Source organism: Parasteatoda tepidariorum, chromosome X2 (assembly GCF_043381705.1).
Source record: "Parasteatoda tepidariorum isolate YZ-2023 chromosome X2, CAS_Ptep_4.0, whole genome shotgun sequence".
In the NCBI taxonomy this organism is placed as follows: domain Eukaryota; kingdom Metazoa; phylum Arthropoda; class Arachnida; order Araneae; family Theridiidae; genus Parasteatoda; species Parasteatoda tepidariorum.
In genome coordinates this window covers 42150018-42168795 of record NC_092215.1, presented here as the reverse complement: position 1 = coordinate 42168795, position 18778 = coordinate 42150018, and the positions used below count along the sequence as shown (strand labels likewise).

General features: G+C 26.6%; 1 protein-coding gene across 2 annotated transcripts in view; it reads right to left on the bottom strand.

Moving 5' to 3' along the window:
- Window positions 1-13141: 13141 nt before the first annotated feature.
- Window positions 13142-18778, bottom strand: part of LOC107447770 (cullin 1) — a 60480-nt gene continuing 54843 nt past the window's right edge. The window contains exons 17-18 of one of the 2 annotated variants that reach the window (XM_016062773.3): window positions 16560-16673; window positions 13142-13543 (exon numbers count right to left, since the gene is read on the bottom strand). In XM_016062773.3, coding sequence (XP_015918259.1) covers window positions 13469-13543; window positions 16560-16673 — 189 coding nt within the window. In that variant the 3' untranslated portion in view covers window positions 13142-13468. The remainder of the gene's footprint in view (window positions 13544-16559; window positions 16674-18778) is intronic. The other variant, XM_016062774.4, reaches the window with a different exon arrangement.

Below are 18778 nucleotides of genomic sequence, written 5' to 3'. Positions count from 1 at the left end.
TTTTTAGCAAAAATTTAAAAAGCATAGTAAAAGGCATTGCGGAACACCCGGGAAGTTTGAATAAAAAATTATGTTATATTTCATTGAATTAAAATGAAAAAAAAAGTAGCTTGTGGGTCAGGGAATTTTTTAAAAATAAAACACTAGAATTGTCAAAATTATTTTAGTTTAGTATTATTTAACTCTAAGATCACAAAATAATTTATTAGCATTGAAAACTCTTCAAAGCGTTAATTGGAAAATTTTGATCCCCATTATAGATCCTCTGCAAAAACTGTTTAATTTTGAAGTTGTACAAATTTACTTTTGTAAAATTACTTCAATTTTATTTAAGTATTTTTTATTTATTTTTTTAGTATTTGTGCTGATATTTTTAATTACATTTAAGGAGCATCAACAGAGTGGCCACTCAAACTAGGTTTCAAATTTCCCTGATTTTTCCAGGTTTTCCAGATAAATATTTTAAAATTTGCAGGTCAGCGTGTGTTTTTTTTCTCATGAAGTGTAGGATGGGTACAAGAAAATATTTAATATTATAAAGTATTTTATTTAAAATGTATTTTATTAAATATTATAAAGTATTTTATTTAAAATGTTATTTTTTTAATACTAATACTATACAAGAATTAGGACTATTCTACGGGGTTGACAATCATCTTGTAAAAATAATTATACTAAATTTATTTTAACATTATGTGTTTATTTTTCAATGTTTTGGTACAACATTAATTTTTAAAGAAATAAGATTTGTTCAGAAAATAATATGTTTAGCTTATTGAATATATTGTTTTTATTAAATAAATGTTACTTTAAGTTGTTTTTGCACAAAGTATACCAAATAGCATATACAGAATAACCAAAAAAAACCTTGGATAGCTATTGTTTAATATATTTTCATTAAGCGAAAGAAAAGCATTTCAGGTGATTATATATCAATAAATTTTTATATTTACAGTGGCTCAAAAAAGTGTTCGTTCAATTATAACTTTTATTGAAATGGGGCATTATTCATTAATTAAAATGACTATTTCAGAATGAGTATTTAATAACAAGATGCAAAATCTATTGTTAGCAAAATTACATGGAATATTATAAAAACAAAGCAAAAGTTTATTTTTAAGAAAACAATAATCAAAAAGTTAAAAAAATTTTACCTCAAAAAAGTCATCGTATGTTTTCGGATTTCAAAATTAAAACTATCGTCCGTGCTTTAACTTTTAAATTCAATTATATTTCATTTAATTTTTTATTTATTTGCAATTTAGTACAAAACTTTTGATAGAAAAATTATATTTTAATTTTTACTTGCTAACTCCGTAATATTTTCTTTTATCGTTTAAAAATGGCTCATAGTCGTAATATAACAATAGACAACATTTGAAAGTTGATTATTTTTCATCATAAAAGGTAAATCAGTAATGCATATTGCTATATTAGTTTATTGTGTCCTATTCCACTGTGCAATATGAGATAAAATGCTTAAAAGGACTTCATATCAGAGATAAAAATTATAAAATTTGTGGAAAAATTCATAAATTCACATTTGAGTGCTGCAAAATTTAATAAAAAATATTCTGCTCGAATTTCACTCGATAAAAAAAAACTTGTAACATTTATTTACAGACTTTTAAAAGCCGTTGTAGATGCGAAAGGAAACTACTAAATGTTAATTTAATGAAAAATTAGAATATTTACTAATAGGAGGAGATTTTTTTGAAAGTGTAAGATGACTTCTGTGAGATGAAGTTTTTGTTACTTAGAGATAATTGATTTTTTTAAAAATAAACTCTTGCTTTGTTTTTAAAATATTCCATACAGTTTTGCTAAGAATAGAATATATTTTTTATTATTAAATATCCGTTCTAAAAAATTAATTTTAATTAATGGACAGTCTTATTTCATTGAAAGTTGAACACTTCAGTGAATCACTGCATTTACACTTCAATATAAGACCTTTTTACACTGTATTTTATCTAAACAGTGCTCTTTATAAAATTCATTGATCATATTTTCTTCAAGACAATATCTCAAGTGAAATGCTTAAATAATGCATTATTATTTTAGTTACATTATTATTTTAAAAGATTCAGTATAAAAAAATGAATGTTGCAAATGCAAAATTGTCCTTAGCATTATTATTAATAGAATTAGCATTATTATTTTAAGAGATTCAGTATAAAAAATGAATGTTGCAAATGCAAAATTGTCAAATTTCTTGTTGCATACTCTATAGAAAAAAAATAAAATTCTTTTAATTTTATTCTTTTTTTTTCTAGTTTGAAATTAAAATATTCAAAGAATTCTAATCTTAACACATGGTTTTTCAGTTTAGCAGAGTTCATTGTTTTTTGCTTTTACGAGAAACTTGTATTTTACAGTACAGAATAAAAAATAAAAAAAATTTCGTTTTCATTCTTCTTAATAAACACATATGAGTTAAAAAAAAAAAGTTATATTTCATGTTCCTTTAACATGTTTCCTACACATTCCTTAGTCTTTGTCAGCTTTTTAGGGTCAAAGGAGAAAACTTTCGATACATCATCCCTGGAATGCAAGCAACATTTACGAACTTTCGACATTGTGAATACTATACAATTCGAATTTTGAATCAAATATTTACCAACAAATCAATAAAATTAAATGTTAACATACAGTTGGTTCTTAAAAAAACTTTTTTTAGTTAAAATGTTATAAAAGGTTAAAATGAAATCGAGAAAATTGGCATTAATGCAACAATTGTAACGATTTGTCAATAAACATTGCTGTTAGCGATTGCAAGAAAATGTGCGATTGGTTGGTTTTGTTGATAAAAACTAATTCATAGATATCATTCATTGGATGGGAGTGTAAAAGTTTTCAGAAAAAGAGTGCAATATAAAATCTATTGTTATTAAACTATAACCGACTAATTTTTGGACAATTTTATAAAGTTAAAAATACTAAAACATTTTGAATCATTTTATCAAAGCAGAAAAAATTACCTCCAAAGCATCGGAACAAACTTGAACCATAAATGAAGTTAACCCATGGACTAGAAGAAAGAGAAAAAAACTACTTTTAAAAACAAAATCAAATATCCTTCATCCGCCTCCATCACAATTTTTGCTTATACTAAACTGCACAGTCTCATAGTCTCCATTGAGGTCAATGGTTTCTTCATTTATTTAGAAACCATGGGAGAGTTTTATGTAGCATTCTAATTTAGCACCCAGGTAGCAAAAAGATATTATCGAACATTAGAAAGATGCAATATAATACTGCCGAGCTTGAAAACGCTAGACTCTTGAATCCTATCTTCTAATATTAGAACTAATATTATATAAGATTAAATATTATTCGATCTAACATTCGAACTTCCAAAATTATCATCTATTTCATTACTTTTAGCCAAGAGCTACATTTTTGCGAAAGGTTATCCCATATTATTAATAAATAAACATTTATTTATGAAAGAAAACGATAAATTAAATATTGTTTAAAATATCATTTTTAGCCAATGCAATCTTATGCCAGAAAACACTTGAAAATATTAGCAGAAGTAAACTGAGTTCGCGAGTTCAATTGTTGAGTTGTAACTTCTTCACGATTGTTTACATCGCCATAGTTCCGTCACCTCCATTGTTTGGGGTAATCAGCTAGAATGAAATTTTTAACTTCAAAGGTATTTATAATTAAGTAAACTTTATAAATTTCAATGGTAGATACATAAAACCTTAAAGTAGTATAGTAGGCAGTATTTTTTCTGTAGAAACATTCAGTGTACTTAATAATTTTGACTGCTTAATCAAAACATTCAAGAATTGATTTAATAAATTTATCAGTAAATATTATGATTGTGCTCATTTTTGACAACGTTTGCAAGTAATAGTTGTCTACTCTGTTAAAACGTATTGTCTGATTATAAATAATAAGTGCTGTAGTTAGTTTAGAATAGGCTCTTAAAAACTATGTTTACTTGAAAATTCGCATCAGACAGAATTTCACTGCAACAATGATAAAGATAAAAATAAATTTTTAGTAAACAAGTTTGCAATGTTAAAATGATTATTAATTAATCGGCTACTTTTTCGTTAAAACCATTACATTTTAGAATGTTTAAATTGTATTCATAAGACGAACACTGTTGTTACATTATTTAAATTTTCTGTTTAAAATATTGTAAAATAATGAGTTAAAGATCCTTATTTTCATTTCTTGAATATAGACAGATTTGCATGTTTTTGTTACATCTTTAATTATATTAATTTGTAAATGATAGCAAATGGTTAAAAAAAATAAGCAACAATACGATCAAAGTGTGTTTACGTTAAATGAAGAGCAGTGCTGAAAAGGAGTTACAACTTTTGTTCATGAAGTTTTAAAAAAAAAATTTGAACATTTCCTATTGGCTCTATGAGCTTATGCAATGTACAAAAATATTTTGATAGTTAAGCGTCATTGTACTTTATCTTTAAAAAAAAAATTTAAAAAGTATTGAATTTGATATATTTTTGTATCTGTATATATACTTGAATATTCACTTCAAATAAAAAGGGCTTAAGGGTTTTATACTATAATTTCTCCTTTTGAAAAAACAAAAGAATAAAATTATTACTTGAGAGCGGTTATAAATGAAATATTTTTCGATTCTTGCTCGGTGATAATGAGATTTTTTGGTGCAGGTATTGTTACGGAAATCTACCCATTAAATTTTAGACATTTTCAAATTGAATTTTGTGAAATAATGTTTGTCATGATTTTATGTTATTTAATTTTTTATTCTTAACTACTGCATTGTGTAATTTATTCTGCAACTTTGCAATAAATCTACGGAATTTTAGAAAATGGAGTTGGCAGATATGTGTCCATTAATGAAACTTAATAAGGTATAATGTTGGAAAAAAATTTATAGTCATTATAGTAATGTTTAAGTATTATGAAAACAGATATAGTTAAAATTCGGTTTCTTTTAAATTTTCAAGTTATCGAAATCAATTTTATTTCAACATCATTGTTAAACATTAACTACAGTTTATGAGCATTTATACTACTAGCATTGTATTTATTACTGTAATTTTGAATTATTCGGTTCAAATTTGAGATAAGAAGTGTATATATATATATTTTTATGATGTTTGAAATAATGATAATGACAAAAATTTCTTTGGCTTAATATTTAAAATTTAGCTGAACATTTATTTACATTATAGTAAAAGCAAAAAATTTAAACCAGCGCAGCGTAGAGAAGACTCTTGTTTAAATTTTCATCTCTAAAGTTCCTAGTGAAAGAAAGTTTTTTAAATGCATAACATAGTTTTTTTTATGATTAATTCATCAATACCAGAAACTTGACCCCAGCATCTGCTTAATTTTTTAACTTTTATTTTCTTAAAAGCTCTGTTAAAATGTTTACATATTACACCTGCTTTTTTGTAAACCTACTTTTGTTATAACGCATAATCTATAATCAGTGAAATGCAAGCAATACAATTGTTTTAAGCAAAAGTCTATTTCGTTATAGCTACGTTCTCAAAAGAGTAATGGATTGTAGTCAAATTTTGATCATTCATACTAAAGGCAACTTTTTAAAGATAATGTAAAAAATTTTATTTTTTCGTCTCATTCTTGTATGCAATTATATACTTGTGCAAATTTAATTTAGATAAAACATAATATTTACTAACAGTTTTGAAATTAAAATGTTATGTAAATTGTTTGCAAAGATTGTTGGTTTAGTACATAAGACCTTTAAATAATTATCGAATTGAAGAAAATTTCTGATGTGCCCATAAAAGTTATTTTTACATTATAAAAAAATATTAGCAATTTTCATAATATTGGCTGCTTTCCTGGTTTCATTCCCTGGAAAAATTTCTACGTTGCGTTTGGGTTTTGTTTCAGGTGTTTTGTTAAATAAAATTTCAGATACTAAAAGAATAAAGTTACGTAAGTATTTCTCCATTTGATTTCAGTGAAAAAAGAAGTGGAAGAAAATATGTGTAAATTTGTTGAAGTAAGTAATTTGAATATTTTTATATTACGTTTTTTATTGTGTCAATTATTACAAGAAATGACAACTTAAAAATTTAACAATTTTATTGTAGGATTATGAGGGGGAAAATTTTATAGTTTAAAATTATATAGTTTATATAAATTATATAGTTTATTTATAGTTTAAAATTATGTAGTGTGGTTTTTATTATATAATTTCAGAATATAAATAATGAATGATAATTGTGAAATTACAAATGGCTTAAGTTACGACTTTTATATAGCATGTTTTACTAACTAACAAATTCAATTAAAATTTTGATAAAAAGGCTCATTTCTAAAAAAAAATTAAGAATACATTTTTAAATTAATGATTTTAAAATTATTAATGACATAAAATTCATCAGAAAACCCATTGTGTAAAGAAAAGAAAAAAATATCAAAGTTGCGATGTAGTATTATTTCTTAATTAAATTTGAAATATTCAAAAAAATCAGTAAGATATACTTTGGAGTAAGAAGGAGGAAAATGGATGGTTCACTGAAATCACTAATATAATTTTCTGTAGTATTTCTGTATTGCTAAGTAAATAATGCATGCAATGACATTATAAAACTTGTTCTATGCTTTATTGCTTCACAGCAATACAGAAAATTAAGTAAAATTATACTACCAATAATACTACCATCCATATCTTCCTCTTGCTTACTCCAAAAAATAAAAAGCAACGCAAGATAATGTCAGAAAATATAAAATCTAATATTATATAGCATCAAAACTAATGCAAAATAATATTATGGCGAAAACTAGATAATATTAGTTTGCATAAAATCTAATATTATATAATGCAGAGCAAACAGCGACCTCCTGTATCTTTCTAATATTAGAAGTTGTGCAAGATAACGTATGGTTGACTGTTTTCTGATGTTATCTAATATTAGGTGCTACTTGGGCAGGGTGGAGCAAATTTATAATGGAGCAAATTTTGATGCGAGCAAAGTTTCGCTAAGTCGATGATATTTCAACTGTTTGGCGATACATTTCCGTCTAACCAAAGTGGGTATAAACGGGTGGTAAAATAATTTAAATTATTAAAATTAGTAAAATTTAAACAAATCGAAGAAAAAACGTGCAGCTTTTCTTTAAAATTCTCTGATTTTTTTCAGGTTTTTATCCAATTCTTCCAGGTTTTTTCGAGTACAAAAAAATTTCTCAGATAATTCCAGGTTTTCAAGATTTTCCAGGAGGGTGGTCATCCTGATCAAAATCCTGAAGTATTTATGACTTCTAAGGTTTTTAATCCGGCCCTAGCTATAGCTCTTCCTCTTCAAAAAAATCTACTATTAAGAAACTGTTTGTTGAAACTGCTTCTTCTTGAGGCCTATTCAATTTTGAGAAGGGCTGCTGGACACTGCAAATGGAAATTGCACTCTGATGGAAAGCTGGGAGTTCTACATTCGATCCTTACAGCAAATGAAGCAACCAGTGTGGATATTCAGCAAGGAGCACTTTAAATTTGTCATGGCGGAAAGTCCTTATGTTGATTGTGGTGTTGAAGTTTGAAGAAAGAGGAAACCTGTGAGACTCATCCCTGTTGTGTGGTACACATATTATTAGCTGTAGCTAAACATTTCATCGAAATTTTCAAAAAGGCATTTAAAGACTGTTTGGAAAAATAATTTCAAGTACACAAAGACTTGCAATGGGAGGAACAAACTCAAACTGTATCAAATAGTTCTAAAGTCATGAAAAAAAATTCTTTTATTTAATAACAATTATATATTTTTAACTTTTGTTTTACCAAAAGATTATCGACGTTTATTTTAAACAATGAAGGTAATGTTTTTGTAGAATGAAGTAATCATTTACAATTGGATGAAGTTTATTTTAGAGTGTGTTTTGTTGTTGTAATGTTTATCATGTTCTTTTTTTCTTAATTTTTGAAGTGTGTAATTTCTTCTACAATTTTGTAACAAATCTTCAAAATTTAAAAAAATGGGATTTTTCAGGCATGATATTTGCATTTATAAAATTTTATAAAATATAACGTTAGAAACATTTTATAGTAGTGCTTATGTGTCATGAAAACAGTTGAATATATTTAAAATTTAGTTATTTTTAATTTTTCGGTATGATATCAGAAGCAATTTTCTTTTAACGCTGATGTTGTGAGTATTTTTATCGTCAGTATTGTTTTTATTACTTTAATTTCAGAAATTTTCACATTATTCGATTGATATTAAAGACAAAAATTTATGCTTTTGCATTTTTATCATGTTTAAAATAACATAATTGTAAAATAATTATAATCTTAAGAATTTCTTTGATTTACTTTATATTAAATTAAGCTGAAGAACTTTTACATTATGAAAAAAAAAATCCTAATCAATGCAGAAAAGAATGTTGCTTTAACTTGTTGTTGTAGTTCATTTACGTCGCACTTGAGCTGCACAATGCGCTATTGGCGACGGTCTGGGAAACATCCCTGAGAATGATCTGATGACATGCCATCACAATTTTGATCCTCTGCAGAGGGGATGATGACACCCCCGCTTCGGTAGCCTGACGACCTGCACGCGTAGTCGAGCACGATCTGCTGGGAACCGTGTTTTAACGATCAGTCCACTGCGGGACATTTTATTTTCGAAAAAAAACAGTAGAACAACAAATTTCGGTTGCTAATTTTAGCAACACATTATATAGTTGTAGTTTCATTTACGTCGCACTAGAGCTGGACAATGGGCTATTGGCGACGGTTTGGGAAGCATCCCTGAGGATGATCCGAAGACATGCCATCACAATTTTGATCCTCTGCAGAGGGGATGGCACCCCCGCTTCGGTAGCCCAACGACCTGCACGCGAAGTCGAGCATTTTACGGTAGCACAGTTTAACGAGGACCAATACCGCACACCCTCGGTCCCTACGCAGACTGATCCAAGTGGGTCACCCACCCGCACACTGACCGCAGCCAGTGATGCAGCAACACATTAAACTCAAGAATTGAATCGCAACGTCTTCATCATTTGAATCGTAACGAACGTTTGATAGAATAGTTCTTTAGCAACACATTAAACTCAAGAACTATTCTATCAAATGTTCGTTACTATTCAAATGATCTTCTCTGGGTTCTTTTCGCAATTCTGTAACTTATTTTCTACATATTCCAGCTTCGAATCCCTCAGACACCTTTTAAAAACGAAAATATTTGGCCACAACTTTACTTAAAGGCAGATGAGGGGAAGAGTTGCTTCTTACAATAAATCTTAATACAATAAAGCTTTTCTTTAGGCTTAAGCAATAAAGCTTTTCCATGAGAGCTCTTCTAAGGTGAAAAATTCTTATTTTAACCATTTAATTTCTACTGGGGGCTAACGAGGTGAAGAGTTATAATATATGAAGAGTTGAAGCAAGCAGATGAGTGAGGAGCATTCCTCCATCAATTGCAAAAAAATAAATAAATAAAAAACAAACAATAGAAATGATAGATTTTTCTAATTTTTTCACTTCTTTTTTATTCCCAGCAGGCTTCAGAAAGGGAAAAAGAACACCAAGTGTGAACATACCGAAGGCCAGGTGGGGGGAAATGGGGATATAATAAACAAGAAAAAAAATTTTCTTCTTTTAAATTAAAATAATTGGTTTCTTATTTTTAAAATACTCGGATCAGGGTTGCGCAAAAGAGGTACCAAGAGGGTAAGTCGCTATAGCTATCGTTAGGGGAATACTTTTTTTTTTTATTATCTTATACAATGTTGTAGTTTTAAAACAATAAATTAGAGGAATATTTTTGATTATTTAAAGAGGCAATTTTTAATATTTGGGAGAGGGGGATAAAATTTAAGATCTTATTTTTTCGGTGGGAGATATTTTTCCAGTCAAATTTATTGTATAATATCAATGCACAATTTTAGATTCACGTAAAATAACAAATGGCACATTTACAATTAATGATTTAGTTTGAGGGTAACGGGAATTTTTCGGGTGGTGGATAAGATTTCAATAGCTTTTTGGTGAGCATATTCTTTTTAGTCGGGATTATTCTTTTTAACCCAGTTCATTATATCTTTAACTCAAAATTTACAAGAAAAGAAAAGCACATTTATAATCAGTGGATTGGTAGAACTAAAACATTAATTTCAATCTTTTTTTTATGGGGAATATTCATTAAAACCGCATTTGATAGGATTACTATTTTGATAATTTTTATTCTCCTTTTAAGGCACTATAGCCTGTTATAAGCCAACTAGTTTTTGCGATCTGATCCTATCCGCAGAAAGGCTTTTCCAGCTTCCCTTATTATTTGTCCTCCTCCACACAGTCAAGCCACCTAGTTAGTGGTGGTCTTCCTCGTTTTCTGTTTCCTATGAAATTAGTATAAGTTGCTTTCTTTATTCACTGGGATTGTTATCAGTTTTTAATAAATGTCCAAGCCATCTTAGTCGATTGAATTTTATGACTTTAACAATATGAAGTAGCTTGTACCATTGGTAAATTTCAAAGTTAAACAAAAATCTCCAGCTATTAATCTCATAGATTGCTTCAAAGATTTTCCATTCAAAGGTCAATAATTTATTTTCATATAATTTGGTCACTGCCCAGAACTCACTTCCGTAAAGCAGAATAGGTCAAATTAGTGTTTTATAGATGTTAATTTTAGCCTTGACAGCAATCATAGCAAATCATTGTTAATAGACAATGATGGTTCTAAGATATTTGAACCGTGAAACTCTTTCAAATGCGTAATTCTTCACTGTAAATGGCTGAGGATTAGGTGTATAGTGAAGCCTCCATGAATTTTGTTTTATCTTCATTTATTTTACGCCTAATTTATCTGCCCCACCTTCTAATAAATTGAATGCTTCTGTGACAAATTTTCTGGATCTACCAACTAAATTCTTCTAGTAGACAGTTCCTCTAGCTGTGAGACCAGACACAACAGATTTTCATTACATCTTTATTATATCCGAAAAATGTGCCCGAGTTCTCAAAGAAAAATTTTTTTTCTTGTAATAGCAGTGTTGTTCTAGTTTCAAAGAAGATGGAATTAATGCAATTTGCACATATTATCTACCGTTAAACTCTTCAATTATGGTTGAAAATTCTTCGCTATCACCAGTTTACAAAGAATTGGAAAGTAATGCGAACATTGATGACATAAACGAATTTCAAAAGACAAAAAAAAAAAAAATACTTCCCCGAACATAATGAAAAGAAAAAGTTAGACACAAAACAGTTTATCTATCCTTCACTAATGTTACCAATTATTACCAGATTATTTTTGGATTTTATTAACTGTTAACAATAGTTAGATTGCTTTGCAGAAAGAGTTCTAAGATAAGTTAAGCTTATAAAAAAAAGTTTGTCATTTTTGAAAATTGTTCTCACAAGTAGATGGAAATAAGCACTGAAAAAAAAAGCTACAAAAGTCAAAGCGGCAGAAAAATTTATCGTCAAAAACATTATAAAACAAAACTAAGCCTAAATTAAATATTTTTCTTACATATTATGAATTAATTAAATATTTTAAAATTAATTAATATTCAAGGGATAGTTTGAAGTATGTGGAAAGGAACATTTTACATTTCATACTTTTTCACTTTTAATGCTTTTTAATACTCTAATATGAGGTATAAGAATGTTATAATACCAATAATTACACTTATATTGTGATATGATAATCAGTTAAAAATATTTTAAAAAGGGTCTTTTTAAAAAAAAAAAAAAAAAACATTACATTATACTGAAATATTTCATCACATTTGTAAATATTTTCAACTTTAACACTCTGTTAGAATATCGCTATTTGAAACATAATATGTATATACTGTACCATAAAAGATATATAATTAAAAAAATATATAAAATTTTAAAAATTCCATTTCACACACTTTGAATAAATCCTGGGATATTAATTTTTCCAAAATTATCTAGTTACATTTGAATAAATGTTTTATAACATAAAATTTGGGCTCAACAGTCTCAGTGGTACATGGTGGGTCTTAGCGGAGTCGAGAATCAAACCCCGGCCCCATCCTTTTATAGTCGAGATTGTAAATACAGCTTTTTGTTGTTTGAGGGGGAAAGAAGCTTAAATATTTGAAGAAAAAGTTTAAATGATTTGAAAAAAGTTTTTGAAAAACTGTGTCTCTTTTTGCTTTTTATGCATTTTAAAATGTTAAGAGAGAAATCCAAAGTTTCACTACTTGCTACCATATTTCATGTATTAGAATTTTTCATCTCTCTAGCCCCTCAGAAATTTCATGATCTGGTAATTAATAGCAACTATTAATATTATTCAAATCAAACTGAAACTTTTTATTTTCAAAAAACTGGTAAAAAAAAACAATTTTAGAATAACAGTTCTTAACAAATAATCATTTCGCACTGTAACCATAATATTTTAAACCTTTTAAAATAGCAGAATTTTGAAAATTAAAATTTTTTATAATTATTGGTCTTCAAATAAGTAAAAATTTGGTGATAAAGAAATAACTGATAAAACCATACAAACTGTAGATATTTGTTGACACTTTAGTCAAACAAGAGAAGATAAAACACATAAAGAAATGAAAAATTGTTTTATTGTATTAACAATATTTACTTACAACAGCACTGGCATATTCAATATTGCGGTAAAATAGTTTTGTATATAGTAAGTATAATCTAAAATAACTTCAAAGAGAAAAATATGCAAACCCCATAAAACAGCAAAAAATTACCAAAAATAAAAATTAAGAACCAGTTTAACAAAAGAAATTAGGATTACTTCAAAGTTTATTACTTATACAGTATTATTACTTATACAGTATTATTACTTATACAGTATTATTACTTATATAGTATTATTACTTATACAGTATTATTACTTATACAGTATTGTTACTTATACAGTATTATTACTTATATAGTATTATTCAGTTTCATTCAATAATAATAAGTTAAAAGAATAACAATGATTGACAATAGTTAATAAAGAAATACAATTTAGCTGATGTAATAAATCTTTTCTCTCATATATTAATTTCATTTACAATAAATAATATAACATGTAATTATATCAAATTTGATTATTATAATTACATTTTATATTATGCAATTATTATAATTACATTTTATACTTATGTAATTAAAATAAATGTAATAACTTTCATAATTCATTCTTAAAATTCATTTTAATAAAAACAAAAGTCACATAAAATACCGCGTCATTAATTGATTTTAGTTTAATATATTATTCATTTGCTTTATGATTCCTTCATTTCAGATCATTAGATTCATATACATTGGTTGTTATTGATTGAAAAATTCCGTATCCATGATTTCAGCTTGCAACCAAGGTTTAATACTACCAAAAAAGTCTGTTACATACAAGTCTTTAAGAACTCTAGACAGAAAACAGGTAGAATGATCAATTAAGGCATTCGTCCCCATTTACGTTCTAGCCGCAGATGTAGAAGGACTCAAAGACCTCGATGCATCAGGGCTAGAAAGATACTGTCATGCAAGATAGCTGTAAGTATCTTTTCCTGTACGTTCTAGGTATTCCTTTTCTATTAAAATATCTACACATTTCTGAAAAGAGAAGAAAAATATTACAGTGATAAAATATTAGTGATGTAACGAATAGGGATTAGGCTGAATATCAATAATTTTTTTAACAAATAATTAATAAATATTATATTTTATAAATAAATTTAAGTCATAATTGAAGAACAATCAAAACTTAGTAATATTATTTGTATGCTAAAAAAATGCAATATTCTTGCTACATTATTTATAATATAGTAAAATTTACCAGGGTGCTAATCCAGGGGCCCTTAATGACTCACTCTCTTACTTGGAAGATTTTTTTTTCTGGGCTGTTACTTGTTCCAATTTTAATACAAGCTTTCATTTCTTTTAACATTTGTGACATGAACCAGAAATTTCTAAGAAAAAAGTTTCTTTTTATTTAAAAAAGTGCTAAACAGGGGAATGGGTCTTTAAAGGCCACTGGATTGGAAAATCACAACCAGGACCTCAGCAGGTTCGGAAAATAGATCGCCGAATATTGAAACTTACTTATCAGTTAAAAAATAACGTTAATATTTAATTTAGTACTGTTTAATTATCATTTAATCAATTTAATAAAATATTCACCAGGGTTGGTGAATAACAAAATAAACAGACACTAATCGGAAAGTACTGAAACTCCCACCAAAGGTGTTATCCAGTTAATAAATAGATAAGAAAAATTACTTGCAATCTCCCTCATATCTTTTTAGATTATAAATTTTATCTATAAACAAACAAATGCAAAATTTAAATCGGTATAATATCCATCGTGAGAGTTAAGTAATTAAATAATAAAAGGAAATTTCACATGAAAGTTAGCTAGGTAAAAAAGAAAATGTTGCATAAACCCTGATTATAATAAAACCAGTCATAAAATTTTAAAAAAATAATAACTTTGAAGGAAAAATTTCTGTTACCATATTGTGGTCTGTGGCAAATTAATTGCCAAGCTTTGATTTAGGATTGAAATGCCAATAAAAAAAATATGATTTTATTTTTTCTTCATAAATGATTTATGAAGATAAAAGAAAAAAAAAAGAAAAACTTGAGTTTTTAGATTGAAAAAAAAGAGAATAATAGAAGAAAAATATCTTCTCAAATTAAATCTTCAATGCTTTCCAAAATAGATTTTAAATCAAAATAATTTTTTTCAGAAAAAGGTGTCGATAAAACAACGTTAAAAGAAATATAGAGTATCAGAAACACATTTTAAAAATGCTGTGCTATTTTAAAAATACCCATAAATATATATAGATATATATAGATAGATAGAAAAGCGGAGTAGAAAAATTAAATTTTATTTTAATTCTTGAAATAAAATTTTAAAGCTGAACATCTCAGTTTTCCAATAACTGTATTTTCAAAAATAAGTTAAAAAAAATAATGAAATCTTGCAAAAACCACTCTCAAAAATTCCCTCATCAATATAAAAACGTCCATAAAAACAGTTAAACTTTTTTTTCTTAAAAAAAAAAATTTTAAAGCAGAAAAACTCAATTTAACCTTTCACAATACAGAGTTTTTAGAAAAAGTTATGTTAAAAGAATTAAGTTTAATAGAAACGCATTTTCAAAAATGCCAAATTGTAATAGAAAAAAGCGTAAGTAAAACAGAAAAAAAAAACATTTTTAGTTCTTAAAACAAATCTTTAACGTTACAAATCACAGTAATCTATGTTACCAGTTATTTATATCACAGAACAGGAAAAAAATTTCAATTAAATAATAAAATCTATTAGAAAAACAGCAAGGAAAAAAAAACAATTGCTCTCAATTCTTAAAACAAAAAATGTAAAAAAAAAAAAGACTAAATTGACTTGCCTGAATATAATTTAAAAAATGCTGTACAAAACTTCCTGTTTCAGTTTAAAGTAATGCAGTTTCAATTCTTCAAATTTCCTTTTTCCATTTGTCTTCCAGAACATATATTTGCAAATAAAAAATTCTTGTGCAAGCACATAAAATTTAGAACTTAACAAATATGTGCAAAAGCTATTTTTAATAATGTATCACTAAAAATACAATTTTAGATCATTCTTTATTAAATCTATTCAAAGAAAAAAAACTTAGTCAGTAGATGATTTTCTAAAAATACTTGGTCCGAATACTTGGTCAAGCATTCAGCCAAAACGCTAAATACCAAATAATGGACGAATATTCGTTAAATCCCTATTCAATACATTATAATAAAAGAAAAGAGTGAAAATAGCAGTCAGATGGAATAATATTAAAGTTAATACAGCATACAAAAATATTGAGTAACAATAATCATAAAACTATGAAATATTATTAAAGAAAAGAATGGTTAAAAAATTTATGAGTAATGCTAAAAAAAATGGATCATAAATGAATGCATAATAACTTTTCGTCACTTTTATCCATAATTGAATGCTAAATCTATCCATAATCATAAAATTATTTGGAAATAAAATTGAACAGATAATTAAAAGTTAAGACTCAATCAAAAAATAAGGACTAAAAGGAAAATTTCAATACATTTTATATAACTCATACTAAACAATTCTTTATCTAGGATATAAAAAATATATATACTGTTTATAATTGCAGTAAATTCAAGTAAACATACTAAAATATTTGATTACTATAAATTAACTATTTTCTAACTACAAATTTTATAAATGGGGTGGAAATCATACTGAGTAAGATGCTTTATTATCACCAACTTCAGTTAAAAAGTAAATGATAATTTTTTAAATAAGAGTTCTAAACAAACAATAAGTTTTCAATTTTATTTAATGAAGTTAATAGTATTTCATAAAAAAATGTGAACTTTCTTTAAAATTATGCAAACTTATCAATTAAGATATAAAAATCCAATTTATATATATTTTAACTTCACTTCCAAGAAAACATTTAGGTACGCGTGAAATTCGTATTAAAAATGAAAGTTTACATAAGAATTAAAATTTCTTATATGCAAAATTCACTGACAATCAAAAATTCATAATGTTATAGTTTTTGTGAATATTTTCATTGAACAAAAAAGAACAAGGTGCTTTAAGTGTAAAACTTACTTTTACAACAGGCACTCTAGGTCTAAATCTAGAAGATAATTGATTTAGAACTTCTGCCAGCAGTTGTTGATGCTTAAGTATCTTTCTCATTTTCATAATTCTCACTATTGCTGCCTAAAAAAAATAATAAAATAAAAATTACACTCATATGATTCTAGTAAATAGAAGAAATTAAATTTTACTATCAAGAAAATGATAATTTCTTTTTAAAAGGATTTAAAAAGTTAAATACTAATTTATTAGATCAATTTTTTATGATCATGACTTTTTAATATCACTTTAATCTTACGTACGCACAAACCAAGGGCATGGTTAGAAAGTCATGTAATCTAAAATTATCCTACTATATATTGACCTGAATAGCAGAGCATTAATACCAGCAATGCAGCAAGTGCACATTTATTTAGATAGCACAAAAAAGATACACGATTTCCAGAATATTAAGAGAAGTAATAATATTCAACAACAACTTTAACACAGATAGTAAATGGGTAAAGTGTAGTACAGAAGAGTGAAATGCAAGTCATAGTGAGATATTAATTTGAATTAACATATAAACAAAATAGAAAACAATTTAAGAACTGTGCCATCCCTTTTAAGAAAATAGAAATATTTAAAATAAAAATTTTATAGAAAAAAATTTCTCTAGTCTAGTTTTTAGAATTTCAAATAAAAAGCTCTGTATAGCACTTTTATAATACAAAATGCTTATTTAAAACTCTCTAGAATTGAGGTTTGACAAATATCTTTCTTCTTCAAAAAAATATTCAAAAGTTTAAAGAATATTACTACATTCTGGCATAGGTCTTGAACAATTTTAGCCTAATACGGTCCAGATTGGGAAGAACTGATTTTTAAGAGTTATCAGTCTTAAAAACTAGTCATAAAATCATTAAAAAATGTCTCTTTGTTTTAAGATGAAATATATTATCTTAACCCTCCTGGTGGCGCTTGCTTGAAAAAAAAATTACTCTTAAAACAGCAGGCATATTTACCAGAGATGTACCTTTAAAGGGCGAGGGTCAGACAAAGGGAATGCTTACCCCCTTTTTTACTGTTTGCTGTTAAGAGAATTTTTCACACTCTAGGTGGTCAGTCAGGGGTATTGACAGTTTGATTGATGAAACCCATTAAGTAGTTCACTCATCAACTATCTTTTTTGAATACTTGTGGAAAGCAATGCTTGTTTACAGAATGATTTTACCTTTTTACAACTTATATTTAAATAATAACTGCGCTTCGTTCTCACCTTCCTCACTTATAAAGATTATTAAAACAATATCATTCAAGTTTTTCTGATAGAAAAAAAAAACTAGTAATAAATAAAATTTAAAAAAAATTAAATTTGAAAACAATATTGTCAAGTTTATGTTTCTTTATTTTTTATTATTAAATTTTTATTTATTTAGTGATTATTATCACTACACATACATAGCGTATATAATTGCTATTAAAATCCTTTAATTTTTCTATAGTTTTCAATCTCGCACAGTGGCAATCCTTTTTCTTTTATTTAATCTATGCCATTATCATTATCTTTATTCTAAGTTATATCTCTGATTAGGAAAGTACACCATTTAGAATATAATTTCATTATCAATATTCAAAATGTAGTTAAGTGTAATTTTGACTAGTATTAGTTAATTCCTTTTTTCCCCATTTTTTATAAAATTGAAGCTTTTTAACTCTTTGTGTACCAAATAAATTTCCTTGTTGCTTGTAGATAGTACTTCCATTCAGAAACCGAAAATATTGCCGAACACGAAAATATGAAAGATGATATGGCTTGATATTCATTGTTAAAATATTTTCTAAAACTTGATTATTGAAGTCTGAATAAAACTTTTTAAATTTTTCGCCCTAGAAAATTTTGTTCTTCTATTAAGGATTCGTAAACTGATGTAGTGTCAATCACATTTACAGCCGTTTTTAGAAAGAAAAAGAAAGTTCATTTGCTTTATTTACCCCTATTTCTCTACTGCTTGCTCTCTATCGATAAATTTTCCCCATCATTTTTAATTTTATAACGCTTTCGCTATCAATAAAAAAGAATTGCTTATTTTTTTTTAGTTGATACCCTTATACAGTCACCCCATTTAATTGCATTGCTGATAACTTTTAAAAATGTAATTTATGAGTTTAATGAAGCAAAACCATTCATGTATATTCATATTATTAAATAATAAAGTCTTAAATTATTTTTCCACATTTAAATGGCT